Genomic DNA, 17,897 nt, shown 5'->3' on the forward strand with positions numbered 1-17,897 from the left:
GATGGTTAACCTTAAGTCCAATTTAAAACTATTCCAGGTGAAGTCTTCCAACTATGCTAATAATTTCTTTTCAACATCATTTGCAAGTGACAGAACTTGCAGGGATGTAGATGATCAAAAGACGTGTTTGAACACTTGACATTCAAAATGAACGTACCTTCCCAGGCAACACAGTTCCAACAGAAGGCGTGATTGTCACAGGACAGTCTTCTGGCACGTAGAATTCAAACGAAGTGGGTCCAACAGGGGCAACTTCCCCACTGCCAATTCTTGGGACTGCATGAGTAAAGAGGTTGGCACTCACATGGGAATTCATCACATACAGTGTTGCTGTAGACACATCATTTAGAGCTGTTGCAGCAAACTGAACTAAGGAATGAGACAATTCAAGAGGTGGGTGGACTCCAACTGCTCTGCATGACAACTTGAATTGTCTAAAAATAAACACATGATAAATTGTTTCAGCATAAAATAGTCTCTTCATCAGCCCCAAAAATAGGAAACTGATCTTGTAGTCCCTATTTAAGAAGAATTTCTCAAGCTTACAATGGAAATTTTGCATAAAGATGGAAAATAATACTGTTTTTAATGAACCATACTTGAATTCTTCCTCTATGAAGAAATACATCCAGTCTAATCATATTTTTGTCATCATTATTTTAGTAGCATAGCTTAATGCATGAAGCATTTTTGACAAAAAAAAAAAAAAAAAAAAGCCCTAATAATTAAGGAAAACTTTAGTAATTCTACTGAAAAAGCAAGCAAAACGTTGCAGGCTAACACCTGAAGGAAGCTAGCAGCTTGCAAATGAGACACAAACTAAGGATGAAACTGATGGCAATGAACAACTCTTGTCAGCTGAATCCATACCTGCCTCACAGCTCTATCCTAGCATCACCTCTGCATAGTGAGGGGGATTTTGTTACTGGACAGGCTTACGTGAATGGTAGAAATTAAGTGTGATTATGACTTCTGAACTACACGTTGCTCAAGCAGTTTCTTCACATACCTATTAAGCTCTGACTTGCAGGTCAGTTCAAAGCTGTACTCTTTTGCCTTGTTGGCTTTAAAGACTACGTGCAATGTCAGACTTTCAAGAGGAAGAAGAACTCCAAATCCATCATTAGGCTGAATTTCAACAAACTTTAAAGTAGCAAGATAAGAAATAATTGTTAGGATAATAAGTTATCAAATAAAGCTATATTACTTATTTAATTAAATTACTATAATAATAAATTCAGAAAGTTAGATACAAATGTTGTTATTAAATCCACAAATGTCAGGAACCCAAATCAAGAAGCTTTCATTTGAGTTACAGTGCCTAGGATCTGACTGATGTGTGCTTTATTATTCTTACAGTAGCTTGAAAAGCAGAAATTTAAACCCATAAACTCATATTTCAGCAGAATCTCTTCCCTTAGGTTGTTACCATCAATAGTAATCACCTTTCTCCAATGATGCTTATTTATTCTTTTCATGGACAACTGAATGAAGCATGATAAAAATCTCAACTGCTTCCCTCTGCACTTGAAGAGGGGATACTTGTGTTGTGCAGGTACCACAATGACGAGGACACAAGGTCAGCATCTACATATGTGTATTGCTCTGTGTTTATGAGTTAGTAATGATTCAGGAATGTCTTCCCATCACAGTTTAACCGTGAAACACATCCTGGAAAGTGCAGCTGTGTTTTAAAAAAGCCTTTTAAATATTCCAACTACTTGATTTTAATTGCTGAAACAGCAGAGAAAGGGACAACATTTAATAAAAAGTCACATCCCTTCCAGCTCCAACCCCAATATGCCAAGCTGTTCCCTATTACAGTCATCATGATATTGTGAAGCTTAAACAACTTTTGTTTACTCAAAAATTGAGAAGAAAAATCATCCAGTGGCCCCAGCCTTCAGAATTAATCAGGATTAATATTTCCACTGGTTTCCAGAAACCAGTTCTGATTTATTCATTCTTGCATTGAAATACAATTCCTAAATAATTAGATATGTTATAATACAAGAAGAGGTGCATTCAGGATAACAACCTACCTCTGGGAGTCTCACAAATCCAAACTCCTGTGGCAAGATGGACTTGTTGGTTAGCGTGACATTTGTCCTTACAGCTTCATAGATGGTGCAGTACCCAAAATTGATTTCTGCTGGACTGATTTCCAAGTCAGAAGTAGTAACAATTGCATGGACAGTAAAATTAATTTGTTTAGTCTGGAACAAATCCAAAAGCAAAGGATATAAACTCCTATCCACAGCATCATGTGGAAAGAATTGAAGTGAAACGTCATCAGAAAAGAAAACCACAAAAGGTTAGGAAGCAAAATTGCCAAAAACCACCCTTTTAGCCATCTGAAATTCTGTATGCTATAATGGAATCACATCTGCATCTCCAGAAAACGTGGATTCCAAGAATATGTTACAACAGTAGAAAGAAGAATGAAGAAATTGCACTGTGGAATACAAGAGCTCTGTTACAGAAGAGACTAGAAGGTAATAAGCGAACACTAATTACAAAGGATTGTGTTGTAAACATGCTGACAAGAAAAAAAAACATCATGAAATCTATATCATCACTGAGAATGGCTTTTGCTGTTGTCATAGGACTTCAGTCGTAAAGCAAGGTTAGTTGTAACACTGCACCGTGATGAAAAGCACAGCAATGACAACAGAGCAGCAAAATCTCATACAGCAGTAAATGAGGACTTGCTCAATTGCAACAGCCATGGGCACAGAAACAAAGGAAAAGAAGCTGCTTACCTTCTAAAGACCTCAAGCACACAGGGATCTCCAGCAAAATCCCTTGGCCTCCACTGCCAGCCCTTAAATGAGGGCTGGGAAGGGGTGGATCCTGGCTCCAGCCCTTCCAATCACTCAGTGCATTGCATGCAGCTGAGCTCCCCTGGGCTGGCCCTGCCAGGTGCTCCATCACTGCCAGCCATGACTCAGCATTGCTGCTACAGTTAGGTATCACTGAGTGAACATAAGCTAAAATAATAGATCTACAGGACAAAAAAACCCACAGCAACTAACATTATCTGCAATCTGTATCATCACTGGAGCTTCCAGAACACCTGTCTCTTCATTAAAACAGCTCCCTGCGTCTTCGGGGAGGGAGTGCCTGAAATTAAAGAAAGTTACATTCAGCTTCATAAAAATATTGTGACTGTTTTCGAGCTAAGGGGATTAATAAACTTTTGATGGATGCGTTTCTGAACCAAAGGAAAAAACATATCTGTTACTTAAGGTCTAAAAGTTCACACTTTACAGCTTTTATTTTTCACATCACATTTATGTTACAGAGTATTCGCATACAGAGTTGGTTAAACATCAGCTCCAGTGCTTCCATTAAGTTAGCTCTAACTAAAATATTATAAGCCTTACATATACAAGTATCAGGGAGAATGGCAGAAGAAAATACCATCCAGAAATTACAGTGACCTATGAAATTCTGCCTTTAATCCAAAAGGATAAAATTTCACAAATGAGAAATGTTGTAGAGTTGTCACAGATTTCCTATAGGATGGCACACATCCAGGCAGCCTGCTCTGAGCAGGGGTGCATGGATTGCGGGGATGTCCAGCAATGAGGTTAGAATCAGTGACCGTGTTTATTAATGACAGATTCTTTGTATTTATTTAAAGATGGGATTTGGGGCACACGGGAGTTTAAGGGAGCTATTTACAGAAAACTGCAGCCATTTATGCTTTCTTATAAACACAGTCATTTACAACTCTGAACAATTTCAAGTTTACCTTCTAAACACAATATCAGGCTTCAGCATCTTTGCTGCAGCCAGAGCACATAATCAACCCATCCCGGGCAGTCGTTTCCTTTTGACGTCCATGCTAATTAATTACCAGTAAATTGAGGCAGTACCAGTTGGATCACACAGCACCAAGACATCAATCAGGTGAAACACACTTGGAGACCAACGGTGTCTGATGATGTACCAGATTAGTCATTTACAAGTAATAGGCGTGTGCTCTGTTGCTGCAGCATCTTGCTATCGTAAGCTTAATTTCAGAGCGTCAAGCCAAGACAATACAAAAGCTAACATTTTTAGCTCTGCTGGTCTATTTATGGTGTCTTACAGCACCAGAGCGAGTTGCTTCCTGTTTTTAGGACTTCACAGTGATAATATTCCTACTACTACTATTGGAATTGCTTGCAATTTTTTAATGTATTATTAAAGGATAGTTAAAAAATAAATAGCACCCATTCACGATCATCATACTGATCTGAGATGTTGCTGGCTTTTATTTTGCAAGCCTGAGATGTGATTGCTAACTTGTTCAAAAATAGAACACAGAGATAAAAATAAAGTAGGAATAAAGTATCAGCTTCCACTCTGTCACAGGACATTAGAATAGCAGAAGGAATTCACGTGTTACAAAATGATCCTGGGGGAAAACATAATAATTGTCATCGTATGTACACAGTTCTAAAGTAGCTGTTGTGCCCTGGGGAAGAGACACTGAAATCCTTTGGACCGTTTTCTGAAAACAGCATCTTCGTGCTTTAAAGCCATTAAGGAAAAGCATGAGAGACCAATCAGATTTAGACTGCCAGCATCTGCAGGACTACTTCCAAATACAAAAAAAAAGGAGAAGGTGCTGTATTTGGGAATGCTGAAAGTCAGCAGATTAGAGAATTTGCCTTCAAATGAGCAGAAAATAGGTCTTTGCTTCTAGCACCCAGATAGTTATGTGAGCACTGTAACATCTGACCATGCATTTCAGTGTGCATGGAATACCTGGGGGAGCTTCCCAAGCCTTCAGTCATCTTATCTGCTCACTTAGCCTCGCTGAATGAGTGTTTCTTTTCACTTGTGTTGCTTTTAATAGAGCTCTTTTTTCTCCTGAGGAAACTGAGCTTAAGTCGATGAGCAGGCATTTACAGAAATGTGTCACTAGCTCAGTACTTAACATCAGCTTGGAGCAAGCTCATCTTCTGTCATACACACTCACCAGTGTGTTAGGCCTTTTAAAATGATCTATATACTGAAACAGCCAGATACTTATTTTGTGTGTCAGAAAAGCCTTAATCTCTTCAAATCTCCTTTCTGAAGCTTCCTCATTTTTCAAAAGGCAGATTAATTTTCTAAATCCAAGCTATGCTTCTATCCACTCAGTAAGTATAACAGTGCTTTGCAGCATCTGAAATTTAGGAATGGAAGAATGTCATGATAGTGGTTATTGTTACAGCCACCTGATAGGATTTGATATGTTGGAAGAAGTGTAAATACTTCTAGTTCCTTGAATGCTAAATAACCTGCTGAGGACTCTGATGCCAATGCTTAGTCTCTCGTTTTGGAATTGGGTCTGATTTACAGAGATGCTGAGAACATCAGTGAAAATCCAAATATATAACTATGAAAAAAATGGCATTCTTTGTTTCTGTGACTGAATTATGTTTGTACACAGACATATTGTGAAGTAGAAAAGACAAAACTTGCTGGGATAAGGCTTTTAGCATCTCTGAAGATGTTGTATGAATTCCTACATGAAATTCAAAATCATTGTGTTCACATTTTAGGGAAAATGTACCTGGGTAAGATATGTACAGGAAGTCCAGCCATTCCTACCTTACCTACCAAGACAGGAGTGCTTGTCCAGAAATGATTTAATCACTGATCCGTGAAGTAGCCACCTGCCTAGAGAACTTCTCTTGTGTGTAAGAATAGCTTCCCCACAGAAATGGAAGCAGTCTAGCAGGAGTGCAACTGCTAGGATTTTGACACTGCTGCTGTCACTGCAGGAAAAGCACTTCCTAGTAGGTATGCGATCCAAGTTAATTTCCTCTTTGTGCATCTGGCATCTTTTAAAGAGGGAGAAGGGAGAGTAGGACTGAGCTGACACCAGCAGTGTGAAATCCAGCCTGCTACAGACATCAGGTGAAGGAAGGAAAAAATACTTGATTTGCTCAGATTTTGCACTGCCTCCTACTGATGTTATTTAAATGGCAAAAATATTAATGCTGTTGGGTTACCTGGGCAGAAACTTCAACTGCACACTGAAGGATGACTGAGGTTGAATGTAACCTGTTTTTGGAAGCAGCTTCATGTGTTTGCTCAATTCTTTGCATACTTCAAACTTCAAATGCAGCGTAGTTCTTGCTCTGCAAACAGATCAGATGAGCTCAAGTGGCATCAAGGGCTACTGGTGCTGCCATCTCGGCAACATTTGCTCTTGCAGTTTGTTCCTCCCTCCCCTTCTTGCATCTCTGCTCTACATTACAATTATAACTATTGCAAGCTTCCTTTGAAAATGAAGGGCAAGTGAAACTGCTACAGCAAAATCACACACTTGCATTCTTTTAAGTTAAGTATAGAAAACAAGATTTTGGAATTACTGTAAGTAAACCCAGCTGTATTTCAGGCAAATGTACACAGCTGATTGGAACATAATTATCAAAGTGCAGCGCAGTGATAAGTCAGGTCAGTGGAAAGTCAAAGCCAAATTATTGTGAAATACCAGCTAATTATTTGCTGCTAAAATACATCCTCTCTATCTGAACCAGTAGAAATGACTCGTGCAGCGTTTGAGGCATCTGACTGGTGCTGACTGCAGCACAGAGCCTGCTCAAGGAGAAGGCACAGTCCTCTGGTGAGGCAGGAACTCTGTTAAGTAACGACTGGCAGCAGGCAGAATGTAGCAATGAAAAACTTACTCTGCCTTCTGTCTGAGAAGCAGAAAAATGAAGACCAGCAACTGCTGCGTGGGGCCAAGAATATCTAAACACCGTGTGAGCATCTCCCTGTTTTCTGAATTCTGGCCACACTGCAATCGGGTGATAGCCACAAACCATACCCTGCTTTGGAATTTTATGCCTGCATGTAGAATTGCCAATCAATTTACAAACATTTCTCTCGTCTTTTTCCTTCTCTTGGACTGGTTTACAAGCTGTCAGTCCAGATGGCCTGCTCTAAATCAACAATTGCAGCGTGAGGTGCTGGGAGCTTGGAAGGATTGCTGACTGTTGACAATCTAAGAGAACTACATAGTAGTTCTTTAAGTCAGTGCAGATTATAACTTGCCAGTGAAATTACTTGTCAAAGTGATTTATATCTGAGAGGATTCTGGTGAAATGCTTTCACCCTTTATGCTGCACATCTATGCTTCCCAATCACTGTATTCTATGTGACCAGAAAGAAAAAAGTTAATATTTAGTAATGCTACAGAGCTGGCTGGGAGAGCTCAAGTACCAGAGCTATTTACCTAACTTGAAAACTTTCTGATACAAGCAACAGAAAAACTGTAATGGCCAGTGGAGGAAGAGATCTGCCAGGCATTGCATCTAACGGAATGATTCCATTTATTTACTTTGGCAGATTTTGAGACAGAACATTCTTGCACGTGTGATACTTGAAATTTCAGCACTGGTGACTGTGTAACAGAGACAGTTTTTCCTAACGAAGGAGGTGGGGGGGATAAATTGAAGACTTGATTTGCCAAGGCGCTAAGGACAGCATAATACGTATGAAGTGCTTATAATTTAGGGGAAGTTGATAAAGTTTTCTCAGTTAAGAAATTTTGGCCTAAGCAATTTGACAGCTTCTATATTTGGAGCCCTTTGAAATCTTTAGTTTTCATTAGGATAGTTATTTTTCTTCTATGCTTGTAACTTTTATCCCTGGGTTATCTTCACCGAGTAAAACCCCTTACATAACTTGTGCTTCTCATATCTGTAGGCTGAATTTTTGAGATAACAGCTTTACTCATTTCTTTCCAACTGTGAAGAATCTGTGCAGTCTGTAGTTCTGGTAAGAGGTTTAGAATGGTTGCCTTCTCCAGAACCAGTCTCCCCCACCCTCCCACAAAACCACCCCAATCTTGTTTAAATAGAATCTAAGATATGCAGATTGGTGAAATAGGAATGCTAAGTGTTTCATAATGTTTGCATTAGGTAAAGATATCCAAGGTAGACCTGAAGGCAATTAGTAGAGAAAGAGTTCACATAATAGAACGTTACAGCAAGAAACGTCTGGGAGTCAAATGGGTGAAATATTGTCCTTCTGTTACAGTGCAAACAGAAGGAATCTTCAGACATTATTGATGCAAACTATGGAAATACATATGTACAAAAAATATCTGGGTAATCAGTATAATTCATAATTTATCACTATCTGGTTACTTTGAAGTATCTGCCACTCCAGTGCAGTTCTTAATTCCTGTATGGCTCAGGAAAGGTTGCATCTTTCCTATGCCACAGGAAATGCAAAAGGACTGACTTGATTTATTCAGCATCACTGCACGTGTCTATGAGACTGGTGGCCGACCTTCTCAGAAAGGAACAGTTGGCATGAAGCTGGCTTCCAGATCATTCTGTCAGAAAGTTCTTTGGCTGAATCAGTTATACCCAATCAGCACTCAGTTTTAGGCACATTTATCTCCCTAATATTTAGCTTGCAGTTCCCTGTGATGAAACTCACTGGGGCTGCTATTCCCTGGGGACTTAACAGCTCTATCACAGAACAGGCACAGCACAAGGAACCTTGTAGGAGTGGAAAGATGTGTATTAACTCATACGCTTCACAGCTATTGCTGCTCTTGGGAATCTAGGATAGCAGTATACCCAAGTCTAATTTCCACAGCAGTGTAAACTGAGAGGGCTTGTAATCAGGATGTCCTACTGGAACACCAAGGCAAAATAAAAAGTGCAAAACTGTTCTTCAGCCTGCTGTGATACCCAGATGTCTCTGGTACAGCAGACCCCGAGGTATCGCCTGGTGACTTAAGATCTCATCAGCCAGCTGTGGAAGGCAGCTCACCTGCTCCGGATGACAACGCAGTCCTGGTAAAGTCTGTCATACATACAGATTTTTAAATCAATGTTGGGATTGGGCACCCAAACTGGCACGTCAATAGAGACTCCAATGGCACTGAAGTACAGCTGTTAATACAAACCAAGAGTATACTTATTTTTGTTAGTCTCAAATTGTTACTGATCTAAACAGCTATAACCTACAGCTAAAATATGTACTTGTTAAAGGTACCTTAATTAAACAAAGCTATAGAATTTATAAAATAAAACCTAGATCTTACTGTGTACCAGAACAGAAATGAATTATATTTTAGTTTGGACTCCTTTCCAGAGAATGTGAAGGAATAACGTGCTGCCCAAGAAATTGGAAATAAGTAGTTGAAGAGTTAAGTGAATGTGCAAGCATTCAGAAAGTCAGGAGACTGCAGCATGTTTATACAAAAGGGCAGTGTGGTGCTATAGTCCACATAATGACCTCGAGTCTAAATTTCAGCAGCTACATAGCTCAGACTTGGGCAAAAATGATCCTTCCCTGCCAGAGCTGAAAGAAAGGGTACCCACAGGAATGTGCAGTATGCATCTGCAGTTTCTTTTGTAGACTATTCCATCTGTAGACTGTGGGGAGAGCCAAGACTGGCCTACTGAGCTTGGAAGATTTTCTTCCTTTTTCTTTTTTTCTTTCTTTTTTTTTTTTTTTTAAATTTTTTTATTTTTGGCAAGCTTCTGTGAAGTGTTCCCAGGCAGAATTTGGCTTCCAATGAAATGTAGAATTAAAGTATGCTGAAATGGTAACTGAAGTTGTCATCTGTCCCAGCCTTCACACATCAGTTTCACTACTTGGTGCTAAGTAATTCCAGTGCTGATATATCAGAAAGAAAATAAACTGCATGGGTTGGGAACAGAAGAAAAGAATTTCAGGTTTATATACAGGACAAGAGATGTTTTCCAGCAGGGTGTCTGATAAACAGCTGTGTAGAAATATGAGAGAATCTACAGGTTTAACAACCATAGTCCATCAGAAAGAAGAGTCCTGATTTACAAGGCTTCTTACTGTTTATCATAGGTTACCTCATTGTTATTTCTTATGTCTGTAAACCTATTTGTCCTCTGTCCATTTCTCCTGCTTTTAGTACAGGATTTGCACTCCTGTAATTCTTGGTAGAAGCAGAAGCAGAGTTTCAACAGCCTTTGAAGCAAGTCTTACACAAAATCACTCACTGGTTTGCAGTCTGTGTTGTCAAACACAATCACAAACTCTGCCCGTACGTCCCCAGGGATGGATGGCATAAATATAACCTGAAGTTTGACTGAGCTGAAGGGTCCAATTTCACCTTCAGTAACCTAAACAGGAAGTAACACATTTTTAATCAGAACCTCTCTTAGTGTGGTTGGCTACAAAAATGTATGGAAGTGAAGCTGTATATGCTCATAGTGTACAAGCATGCCACTATGCCTAGTTTCTCACTAGACTGAATGAACTATGACAGGGAAAAATGGATCAGTGGTCTTTACAAGGTTTGTTTTGGGGGAAAAAGCTTGGGATGGTGTGGTTTCACAGGCAGACATGGTCAGAATCTTATTGAGAGAGTTCCTTTTTACTGCAAGAGTTTTCTGACAGGTAGATTATGTATTTTACCAAAGAGTTTCCATCATATTGGTGAATAATTCATATTGGTGTAACAAATACACGAAGAAGCTGCTTTGTGCTACCATTCAAAGATCTGCACCACTGAATTCAGTGCTCTTTCACAGACAGGCAGAAGCCATAAATACTAAGAACTACTCTCTGAACTCTTATCTCTGCATTATTTAATGTGGCACATTCTTCCTGCCCCGCCTTTCGTGTTGTCACTAGATGTTGCATAACAAAGAAATGACAGGAGAATAATCAATCTGACAAAAAGAAAAGTGAAATTGTGAGAAATGCAAGTCTCCTCCAGCTCACAGACCCTTTATGGACTGAAGGAAGAGGCAAATGTGTTATTTCATTTTAAGGACGTAAACTAAATGGTTTTAAACTAAAAGAGAGGAGATTTAGATTAGATGCTGGAGAAATTTTTCACTGAAAGAGTGGTGAGGTGCTGGAACAGGCTGCCCACAGAACTTGTGATGCCCCATCCCTGGAGATTTTGAGGCCAGATTGGCTGGGCCTTGGGCAGCCTGACTTCAGGCTGATGTAGTGGTTGGCAACCCTGCCCACTGCAGTGCAGGTGGAGCTAGATGATCTTTAAGATGCTTTCCAGCCCAAGACATTCTATGGTTCTTTGATTAACTGTAAAAACATTGGATTCCACTAGGGTTGAAACTGATTATGTACTTCAACATTTGCCAGCAGAGTGAAAGCAATTCACTTGATGTAGGCGGCTTAGACTACTGAAAATCTTGTACGTATTTCAGGGCATTCATTACCTTTCCCAGCATAATTTCAATTGGTGTTTCTTCAGGTGAGTGTTCCGTTAAATGATGTGCATTGTTTGTGTCTTTATCTGAACTGAGATTGAATGCATCTTGAGCAAGTTGTTCTGAAAGAAAAAAACAACACTAACAGACCCACAAAATGCTGGATGTGTGCATCAAAAAGAGCAGCAAGCAAAAAAAAGCCTGAAAATGGCTGAGGGTGGAAGAGACCTCTGGAGATGATGTGACCTAAATCCCCCTGCTCATCACACAGCGCTGTGAGCATGCAGGTTTTCAATAGCTCCAGAGGAGGTAACTCCACGACCTCTCTGGTCTGTAAACAGATTTAGAAATAAGTTATTCTGTGGAGGCAGGTACAGTGATTCCATTAATTACTTTCACTCCGGAGATTCCAGGGAAAAAAAAAGAACCCACCACCTTGTCCAGGACGTTTGGTTTCCTGCCATGGAAATGATCAATATACACAAGAATATTCAATACATATTTTGAAGAAGTGTTTCTTCTATGGTATTGGATCTCTTAAAGTACACAGTAAACATTAGGAATGAGAAGGAAGCCTTGTGAGGTTCACCTTTCTGTTTTCTTGTTACTAGAATTAAAGACTATAAAAATAAACCTGTCATGTGGATTTCTCTTCTGAGGGGTGGGAATTTGGTTGCTGAGACAAAAATGATAACATTTTTGCAGTCTCTGCAAGCTAGTTGGTTTCTGTATTCTTCTGAAGCTGAATTGTTGATCACTAATGAGGATCAAGATTCTCTGTTGATTTTGATATAATGGTGCCAGTACATTATTTTTAGTCTTTTTTTTTTGAGCTCTGGAGGACTTGGAGTTGAGGCAGCATACAAAGAGATGCAACGTTGCTACTAGCATGATGAACTACTTAATTTGGTTAAGTCTGGGAAACTTGCACTTGCAGTTTCTCAGAATCAGCTCACCTGTAGAACTTGTCTCAGTCCTCTGCTGCTCCACCTGGGCTACACAGCAGGTTGGTTCTTCACTACCATCAGGACAAATTTGTTCTTTCTTTTCAAGCACAGATGTTACAGAACTATTGTTATCTTTCCTCTCAGGAGCAGAGTCACTGCATGGTTGAGTAACCTAATAAAAACATTTGGGAAAAAGTAATTTCTACTGATCTGATCACTTTGATCACTGAGCTTGTATCCAGCTCCAACTTCATCAAGGAGCTGCAAATGAGATGTGTTTTCTTGTAACTGTTTCACGTTATAAATGGGATTGATTAATTTAGGGTGATGCTGTTGAACCTACTGTTCTGGTAGTAGAAGATCCTGCTGTTGCTCCACATCTACTGCTGTCACCTGCTGATGTCTGAACCTTGAATCTTGTTCCCAAAGCTCCAGTGTTTGTCAGGCAGACGGTTTGTGAAATTGTCTCTCCCACCACATGAGTGCCAAAGTCAACAAGCACTTTATCTAGTGCCAGCTGTGAGAAGAGAAACCAATAATTACTACTGTCCTAGATAGTCAGTGATGTCCATCAAATGAGCATGCACTTTTTCAAGAATAGGACTTTTAAGTTCTCAGTTCAAAGACTGTCCAATAATTGCCAGCTGTGGGCGCTCTCCTGCCTACCTCTTGGTAAATATTTGCAATAACGTTTATGCTGTCTTGCATTTTCTGCTGTTACTCTGACTTTAAACAGTCACTTACAATGCACATCTTGGCTGTACATTTCAGTGGAACTGAGAAGGATCCTGTTTGGGCCATAAACATGACTTCTCCTTCCAGATTTTCATTTACCTAAAAAACAAACACAATCCCCCCAGCCACGTCATTGGCAAAGATTCAGCCTATTCGACAAAGTTGCCACTCAGGTGCACTTACCACAGGCTTAAAGGTTACCCCCACTTCACAGGACATTCCAGCAGACATTTTACCAGGCGGGTCAAACCTGTGTAGAGAAGCAGCATAAAACTCCCAGTTAAAGACATGTGTGAATGTATGAAACCCCCTGTTCTGATTCTGGTAGGAACAGCAACGAATATTTATATATTTTTCCATTTAGATTAATTTATTCATCTGGAAAGTCAGAATGAGGGACAGATTAAGGAAAAGCCACAGAACCCCGGTGCAACTGTAAAACAACAAAGATTGATTTGTTGAGGTTTTATTCAGAAAGTCTTGCAATACTTTTAAGAGGAAAGAATTCGTGTTCACTTTACAAACAAGGCAACTGGTGGAGCTGTGGCTCAATAACATGGTTAAAATGGAGTGGACCGATCACCTGTTCTAACACCTGGGAAGCAGTCTGCCATTATCAGTTTTAACCATGGATCTGTAGCATCCCACTATCCAAATAGAAACAAAGAGGAAAAAAGAAGGTTGCTGCAAGTGATTAGAGAACGTGCTGCTTGCTGCAAGCTGTATCAAAATCATCTTGAATAGAAACTGCCAGTCACTTCAATGCCTCATTTCATGGTGTCTGTGATGCAAACAAAATGCCCATCAGAAGACAAGAAGTCTCACAGCTGCACTCCAAATGAAATTACTGAGGCACAACTAGAGCCCTATTCTGCCTGACAAAAACAGGCTAGACAAAATACACGACTGAATGTTATTAGCCAGGGGGATACCTAGGAAGCTGGGCCCCACTGTAACACAGAACATGTGCATTAATCACAGTTTTATCAAAACAGAATTAAAAATCAACAAAGTTGAAACATTTTCAAACTGAAATGGAGAAGGAAATACTTTTCAGAAAACACGAGCTCAGAATGCGAGTAGGCAAATGAGCTTCAGTACACTGAGCTTCAGAACAGGTCACTGGCAGTTCCTCCTAAGAAGGGCCTGAAGGAATAGCTCCTATTTCCAGTAATACCTCGAAGAAGTACTGACACTGTGTGTACACTGCTTTTCACATACTAGGGACTGGGCCCTTGCTGTCACCACTACATAAACCAATGATGTGCAGCTCAAAGTCTTCAAGTTTCTTTTCTGCTCTAAGACACTTCCTTTCCTCATTATAAAAGAATGCAATACAATAGTTCAGATGTATCTAATGAAAATTGATTAATTTTACTACAGAATTGAGTTATGCCTCCTGTTCTGATACAAATGTAAAGCAAGAAACTCATCTACAGATAGTTTTACATACTGAATGCTGATGAAGTCCTTCAGCCATTCACTGATTCCCACTGGTTTGCAGTAGTTAATGCTGTAGGATGCATTTATCAAAACTATCTTCTTTTTGTAGATTTTACCAACATCGAAATCCTTGAAATACCAAACATATCAGGAGGTGTCAATTACAGGAAGCAACATTTACACAAGTAATGACAGAACAAGCAGTTTTGGCACAGCAGTGTACTTTCTGACAGTGTGCTTGTTAATTACAACGCAGGGATAAACTGATAAGCTCACTTTCTTCCTAGTGTAAGTATAATATTATAGTCATTTGCAGGCTGGAATCTTTACTGAAAATTTTCCTCCTCTCCTGCTACTTGGGGGCAGAGAGTGAGTGAGGGGTTCTGTGGCCCTTAGCTGTCTGTTAGTGTTAACCCACAGCAGCCAACAAGGATCTTTTCAATGCCACAGCATTTTGATCAAGACATCAGTATACGAGCCTAGCAGAAACATCCATCATCTTTACAGATCTGTGTGCAGTGACCACTAACCTTGAAATGAACACAACTTGGTTTAGTATAGAAAGTTCGTCCTTGATGTTCATGACCAGACACTGCTCCCTTATGAAAAATTCTAGTTTGGAATTCCTCCTTCTTTTCCTGTAAAATCTCTGTTTTCGTTGTCCTTGTAGCCAGATGCTTTGTATCCATTTCTTCTTTGGATATCTAACAGGGAACATCGATAACAAAACATGGTGGCAGTAAGTCACTGTGATCACAGGATCTCCAGAACAAAGTAGAAATGCCAAAATAGAGTAGAATCTCAGTCTCTGGCCAGCCTTCATTATTCTCCAGGTTAAACTCAGCCTCCCAACTTGTATGTGAACAAATCAGTTTGTTCTCTAGCCTACAACCATCCAGCATTAGAAGATTCTGTTTTAATGGCAGTGGAGGGGTTATATTCCACTTCTTGAGCAACCATTTAGAGAAAATCAGCTAACTTCACTAACATTTGTTATGGTCCAGTGCTTCTTTCATACAGCACATGATATTCACTGACACACTGCTTTCTGACTGATTCTCAAGTCTGCTTTTAAAGGCCTACATCTGAAAAAAGTAGAGTATGGGAGCATGCTTTGGAATAGCGTGCACGATCTTAGCCACACAATGCCTAGGCATTATTTACTTCTTTACAGAGTACAGAATATTTGATAAAAATTATGCTTTACTGTGTCTAGTTTGGGACAAAATAAAGCAATCCACATAAAGCAATCTGTGTTTCCAACACAACAAAAAGTCATGTTCATCTTTCTCAGGGTTTTGTGCTTTTTTAACTCAAACAAACAAGTGAACACGATGTGATGTGTCTTCACATATCTCCAAACTAAAATTGAAGTTTTGTTTTCTCCTGAAAACACTGATGACAGAGTCAAACAGCAATTACCCTCTGATATTCTCACATCTGAATCTCTGTATCTATGCAGTAATGACATGTTAACTGCAGAATAGATAATTGGTGATTTTAAGCTGCATTCACAGAACAGCACCTGCCAGTGTCATTTCTTCAGATACGTACAACTACTAGAGAGGGAACCGAAACTTTTCTAATCCATTTACACACTTCCATGAATAATTCCAGAACATTATAAACTTCAGCGTAACAATAGGACAAATACACATATCCACATCTTTTTTTTTTTTCCTATTTTTAAGAGGAATCATCACAGATTTTACCTTATGCAAGTCACATTCCTGATTCAATAGTCCTGGGAGCTCTGGTTCTGCTGGGATCTTGTCCCTCTCCTCCTCATCCTCATCACTTTCACAGAGCACATCGTGGGGGACTTTTTCAGAACACTCTCCTACAGAAGCAGTTCTCTCACCAGCTGGGGAACAAACTGATGGAGAGCACCACGACTTCTGTGAGAGAAAATAAATTTGGAAATACCATTTGAAATTACTAGAGGGCAGATGCATGAGCAGTTAACAGTTTCCAAGGATATCTTTTAATACAGAGTGACTGGTCTATAAAGCTGCAAGGCTGAAGATGACAGCTTAAGCCAATCCCTTCTTCAAATGACAACTCAGACAATATTGCAGTAATGAGCATCTATAGGATGATAACTGTATTCCATAGGAGGGTGGGCTTGTGAATAGTGACTGTGTACATTTTTGGGTTTTGTAAATTTTTTTGTTATATCTACTGCATGATGACCAAGGACTTTCTTGCTTTGTTATGTTATGACTATTTCCACAAACCTTCTCTCCCTTTCTTTAAATACCTAAGGATTGCAGGCAGACACAGGCTTCCTCGAGGGATTCAGTTCATCCCACCTCTCCTTTCCAGGCAAGTACTGCCTGTAATATTGTGCAGATCAATTAAAACAAAACAAATACATGAAAGAAACCCAAACAAACAGAAATCTGTTGTCATGAAAACACTGTGGTCTCCATTCTGATATGCTGAAAACATTTCTCTTGTGCTGACAGTCTGATCCGAATCCTTACTTGGGGGTGAAGGTAATTTTACTGCTCTTGGGGTCAGTTGTGATTCACGTGTCTTACATTGTACATTACAATGTACACTTCTTACAAATAGCCTTAAAAATACAAATGGAAACAAAAAAACATCTGTACCAAGCAGCAACTGTCATGAATGAAAGTACCAACCATCAAAAATAGAGAGACTAATGGTCGTCAAGAGATCTGACGGGCTGATGGAGGTGTGACTCTCCACTAGCTGCACTATCTGGTGTTTGGCTGCAGCCCGTGCTGTTCAGAGCTACAGCCAAAATTCACTTTCCTACAGTTTCAATAGAAAATAAACAAATAGAAACATCTCTAGGTTTACCTGTGATGCCCCAGCTGGATGTTTGCAGGTCTTCTCAATGTAGTGCCATGTTTTCTTTCTCCACAGTAAAGGATCTGTACATTTACCACCACTCTTAATTGCCTTAGTACAGGACTGCTGATTTTTCTGCTTGAAAATGGAAGCTTTTTCTTGCAGAATTTTAGATACAATCTCAATTTTTCTTGATTTTTGTTGTTCTCTAAAAGCTCTGTAAGAAGATGTTATAAGAAATGTTAAACCAAGTTAATAACATTACAGTTCATTTTTTGAGCCTTTAAGCTCAACATCAAGTCTTCAAATTGGGAGCAGCAGTAATTTGTGTCAAGACACAATGGGATTCAGAGGGCAAGTATATTTAGACTAAACATATTCCATTTGAGTGTTTTAGAAGTTGATGACAGTTGGCTATCTGAAATCAAGTAGGTTGTAATAAAGCAAAAAAGGATTAAAGGTAAGGCCACACGTAATGAACATGAAAGGTAAAATTCAGAGCTACAGTTCTGTGATGCATGGGGCAGATCATTCAGTCTCAGTTTTAATACTGGCAGTTTAATACACAATTTTTCTGCAACAGACATTACCCGTGCTAATGATCCTTTCTGATACAGAAATCTTGATTTTCACCTTTTCAAATAATTCATATCACTCCTGATTCTAAATAGGAGAGAAGATATTATCACCTTTCTTATTTAAATACAGGCTATTGCCCACTGAAGCACTTCAGTGGCTTAGTGTAGCCTCATGATACGCCACCACAGCAAATGAATGGCACTGT

At 39.5% G+C, this 17,897-nt stretch overlaps 2 protein-coding genes across 3 annotated transcripts in view; one reads left to right on the forward strand and one right to left on the reverse strand.

Annotated features, from left to right (window-relative positions):
* The window catches only part of GABRD (gamma-aminobutyric acid type A receptor subunit delta), an 81,468-nt gene that overhangs the window by 31,929 nt on the left and 31,642 nt on the right, over positions 1 to 17,897 (forward strand). The window contains exon 1 of one of the 2 annotated variants that reach the window (XM_042883111.1): positions 8,697 to 8,801. The exons of the other annotated variant lie outside the window; for it this stretch is intronic. The gene's annotated coding sequence lies outside the window, so the exon portion shown is untranslated. Of the gene's footprint in view, positions 1 to 8,696; positions 8,802 to 17,897 lie in introns of those variants that run through there. 2 annotated transcript variants of the gene reach the window in all.
* Positions 1 to 17,897, reverse strand: part of CFAP74 (cilia and flagella associated protein 74) — a 37,021-nt gene that overhangs the window by 8,629 nt on the left and 10,495 nt on the right. The window contains exons 11-25 of the mRNA XM_042883102.1: positions 17,123 to 17,330; positions 16,006 to 16,191; positions 14,824 to 14,997; positions 14,304 to 14,422; positions 13,034 to 13,100; positions 12,860 to 12,949; positions 12,459 to 12,632; positions 12,125 to 12,287; positions 11,178 to 11,290; positions 8,776 to 8,897; positions 5,994 to 6,122; positions 3,036 to 3,123; positions 2,043 to 2,216; positions 1,010 to 1,143; positions 158 to 434 (exon numbers count right to left, since the gene is read on the reverse strand). Coding sequence (XP_042739036.1) covers positions 158 to 434; positions 1,010 to 1,143; positions 2,043 to 2,216; positions 3,036 to 3,123; positions 5,994 to 6,122; positions 8,776 to 8,897; positions 11,178 to 11,290; positions 12,125 to 12,287; positions 12,459 to 12,632; positions 12,860 to 12,949; positions 13,034 to 13,100; positions 14,304 to 14,422; positions 14,824 to 14,997; positions 16,006 to 16,191; positions 17,123 to 17,330 — 2,218 coding nt within the window. The remainder of the gene's footprint in view (positions 1 to 157; positions 435 to 1,009; positions 1,144 to 2,042; positions 2,217 to 3,035; positions 3,124 to 5,993; positions 6,123 to 8,775; positions 8,898 to 11,177; positions 11,291 to 12,124; positions 12,288 to 12,458; positions 12,633 to 12,859; positions 12,950 to 13,033; positions 13,101 to 14,303; positions 14,423 to 14,823; positions 14,998 to 16,005; positions 16,192 to 17,122; positions 17,331 to 17,897) is intronic.

The sequence above is a fragment of the Lagopus leucura genome, unplaced genomic scaffold, assembly GCF_019238085.1.
Source record: "Lagopus leucura isolate 7727_CA_CO unplaced genomic scaffold, USGS_WTPT01 Super-Scaffold_100037, whole genome shotgun sequence".
NCBI lineage: Eukaryota > Metazoa > Chordata > Aves > Galliformes > Phasianidae > Lagopus > Lagopus leucura.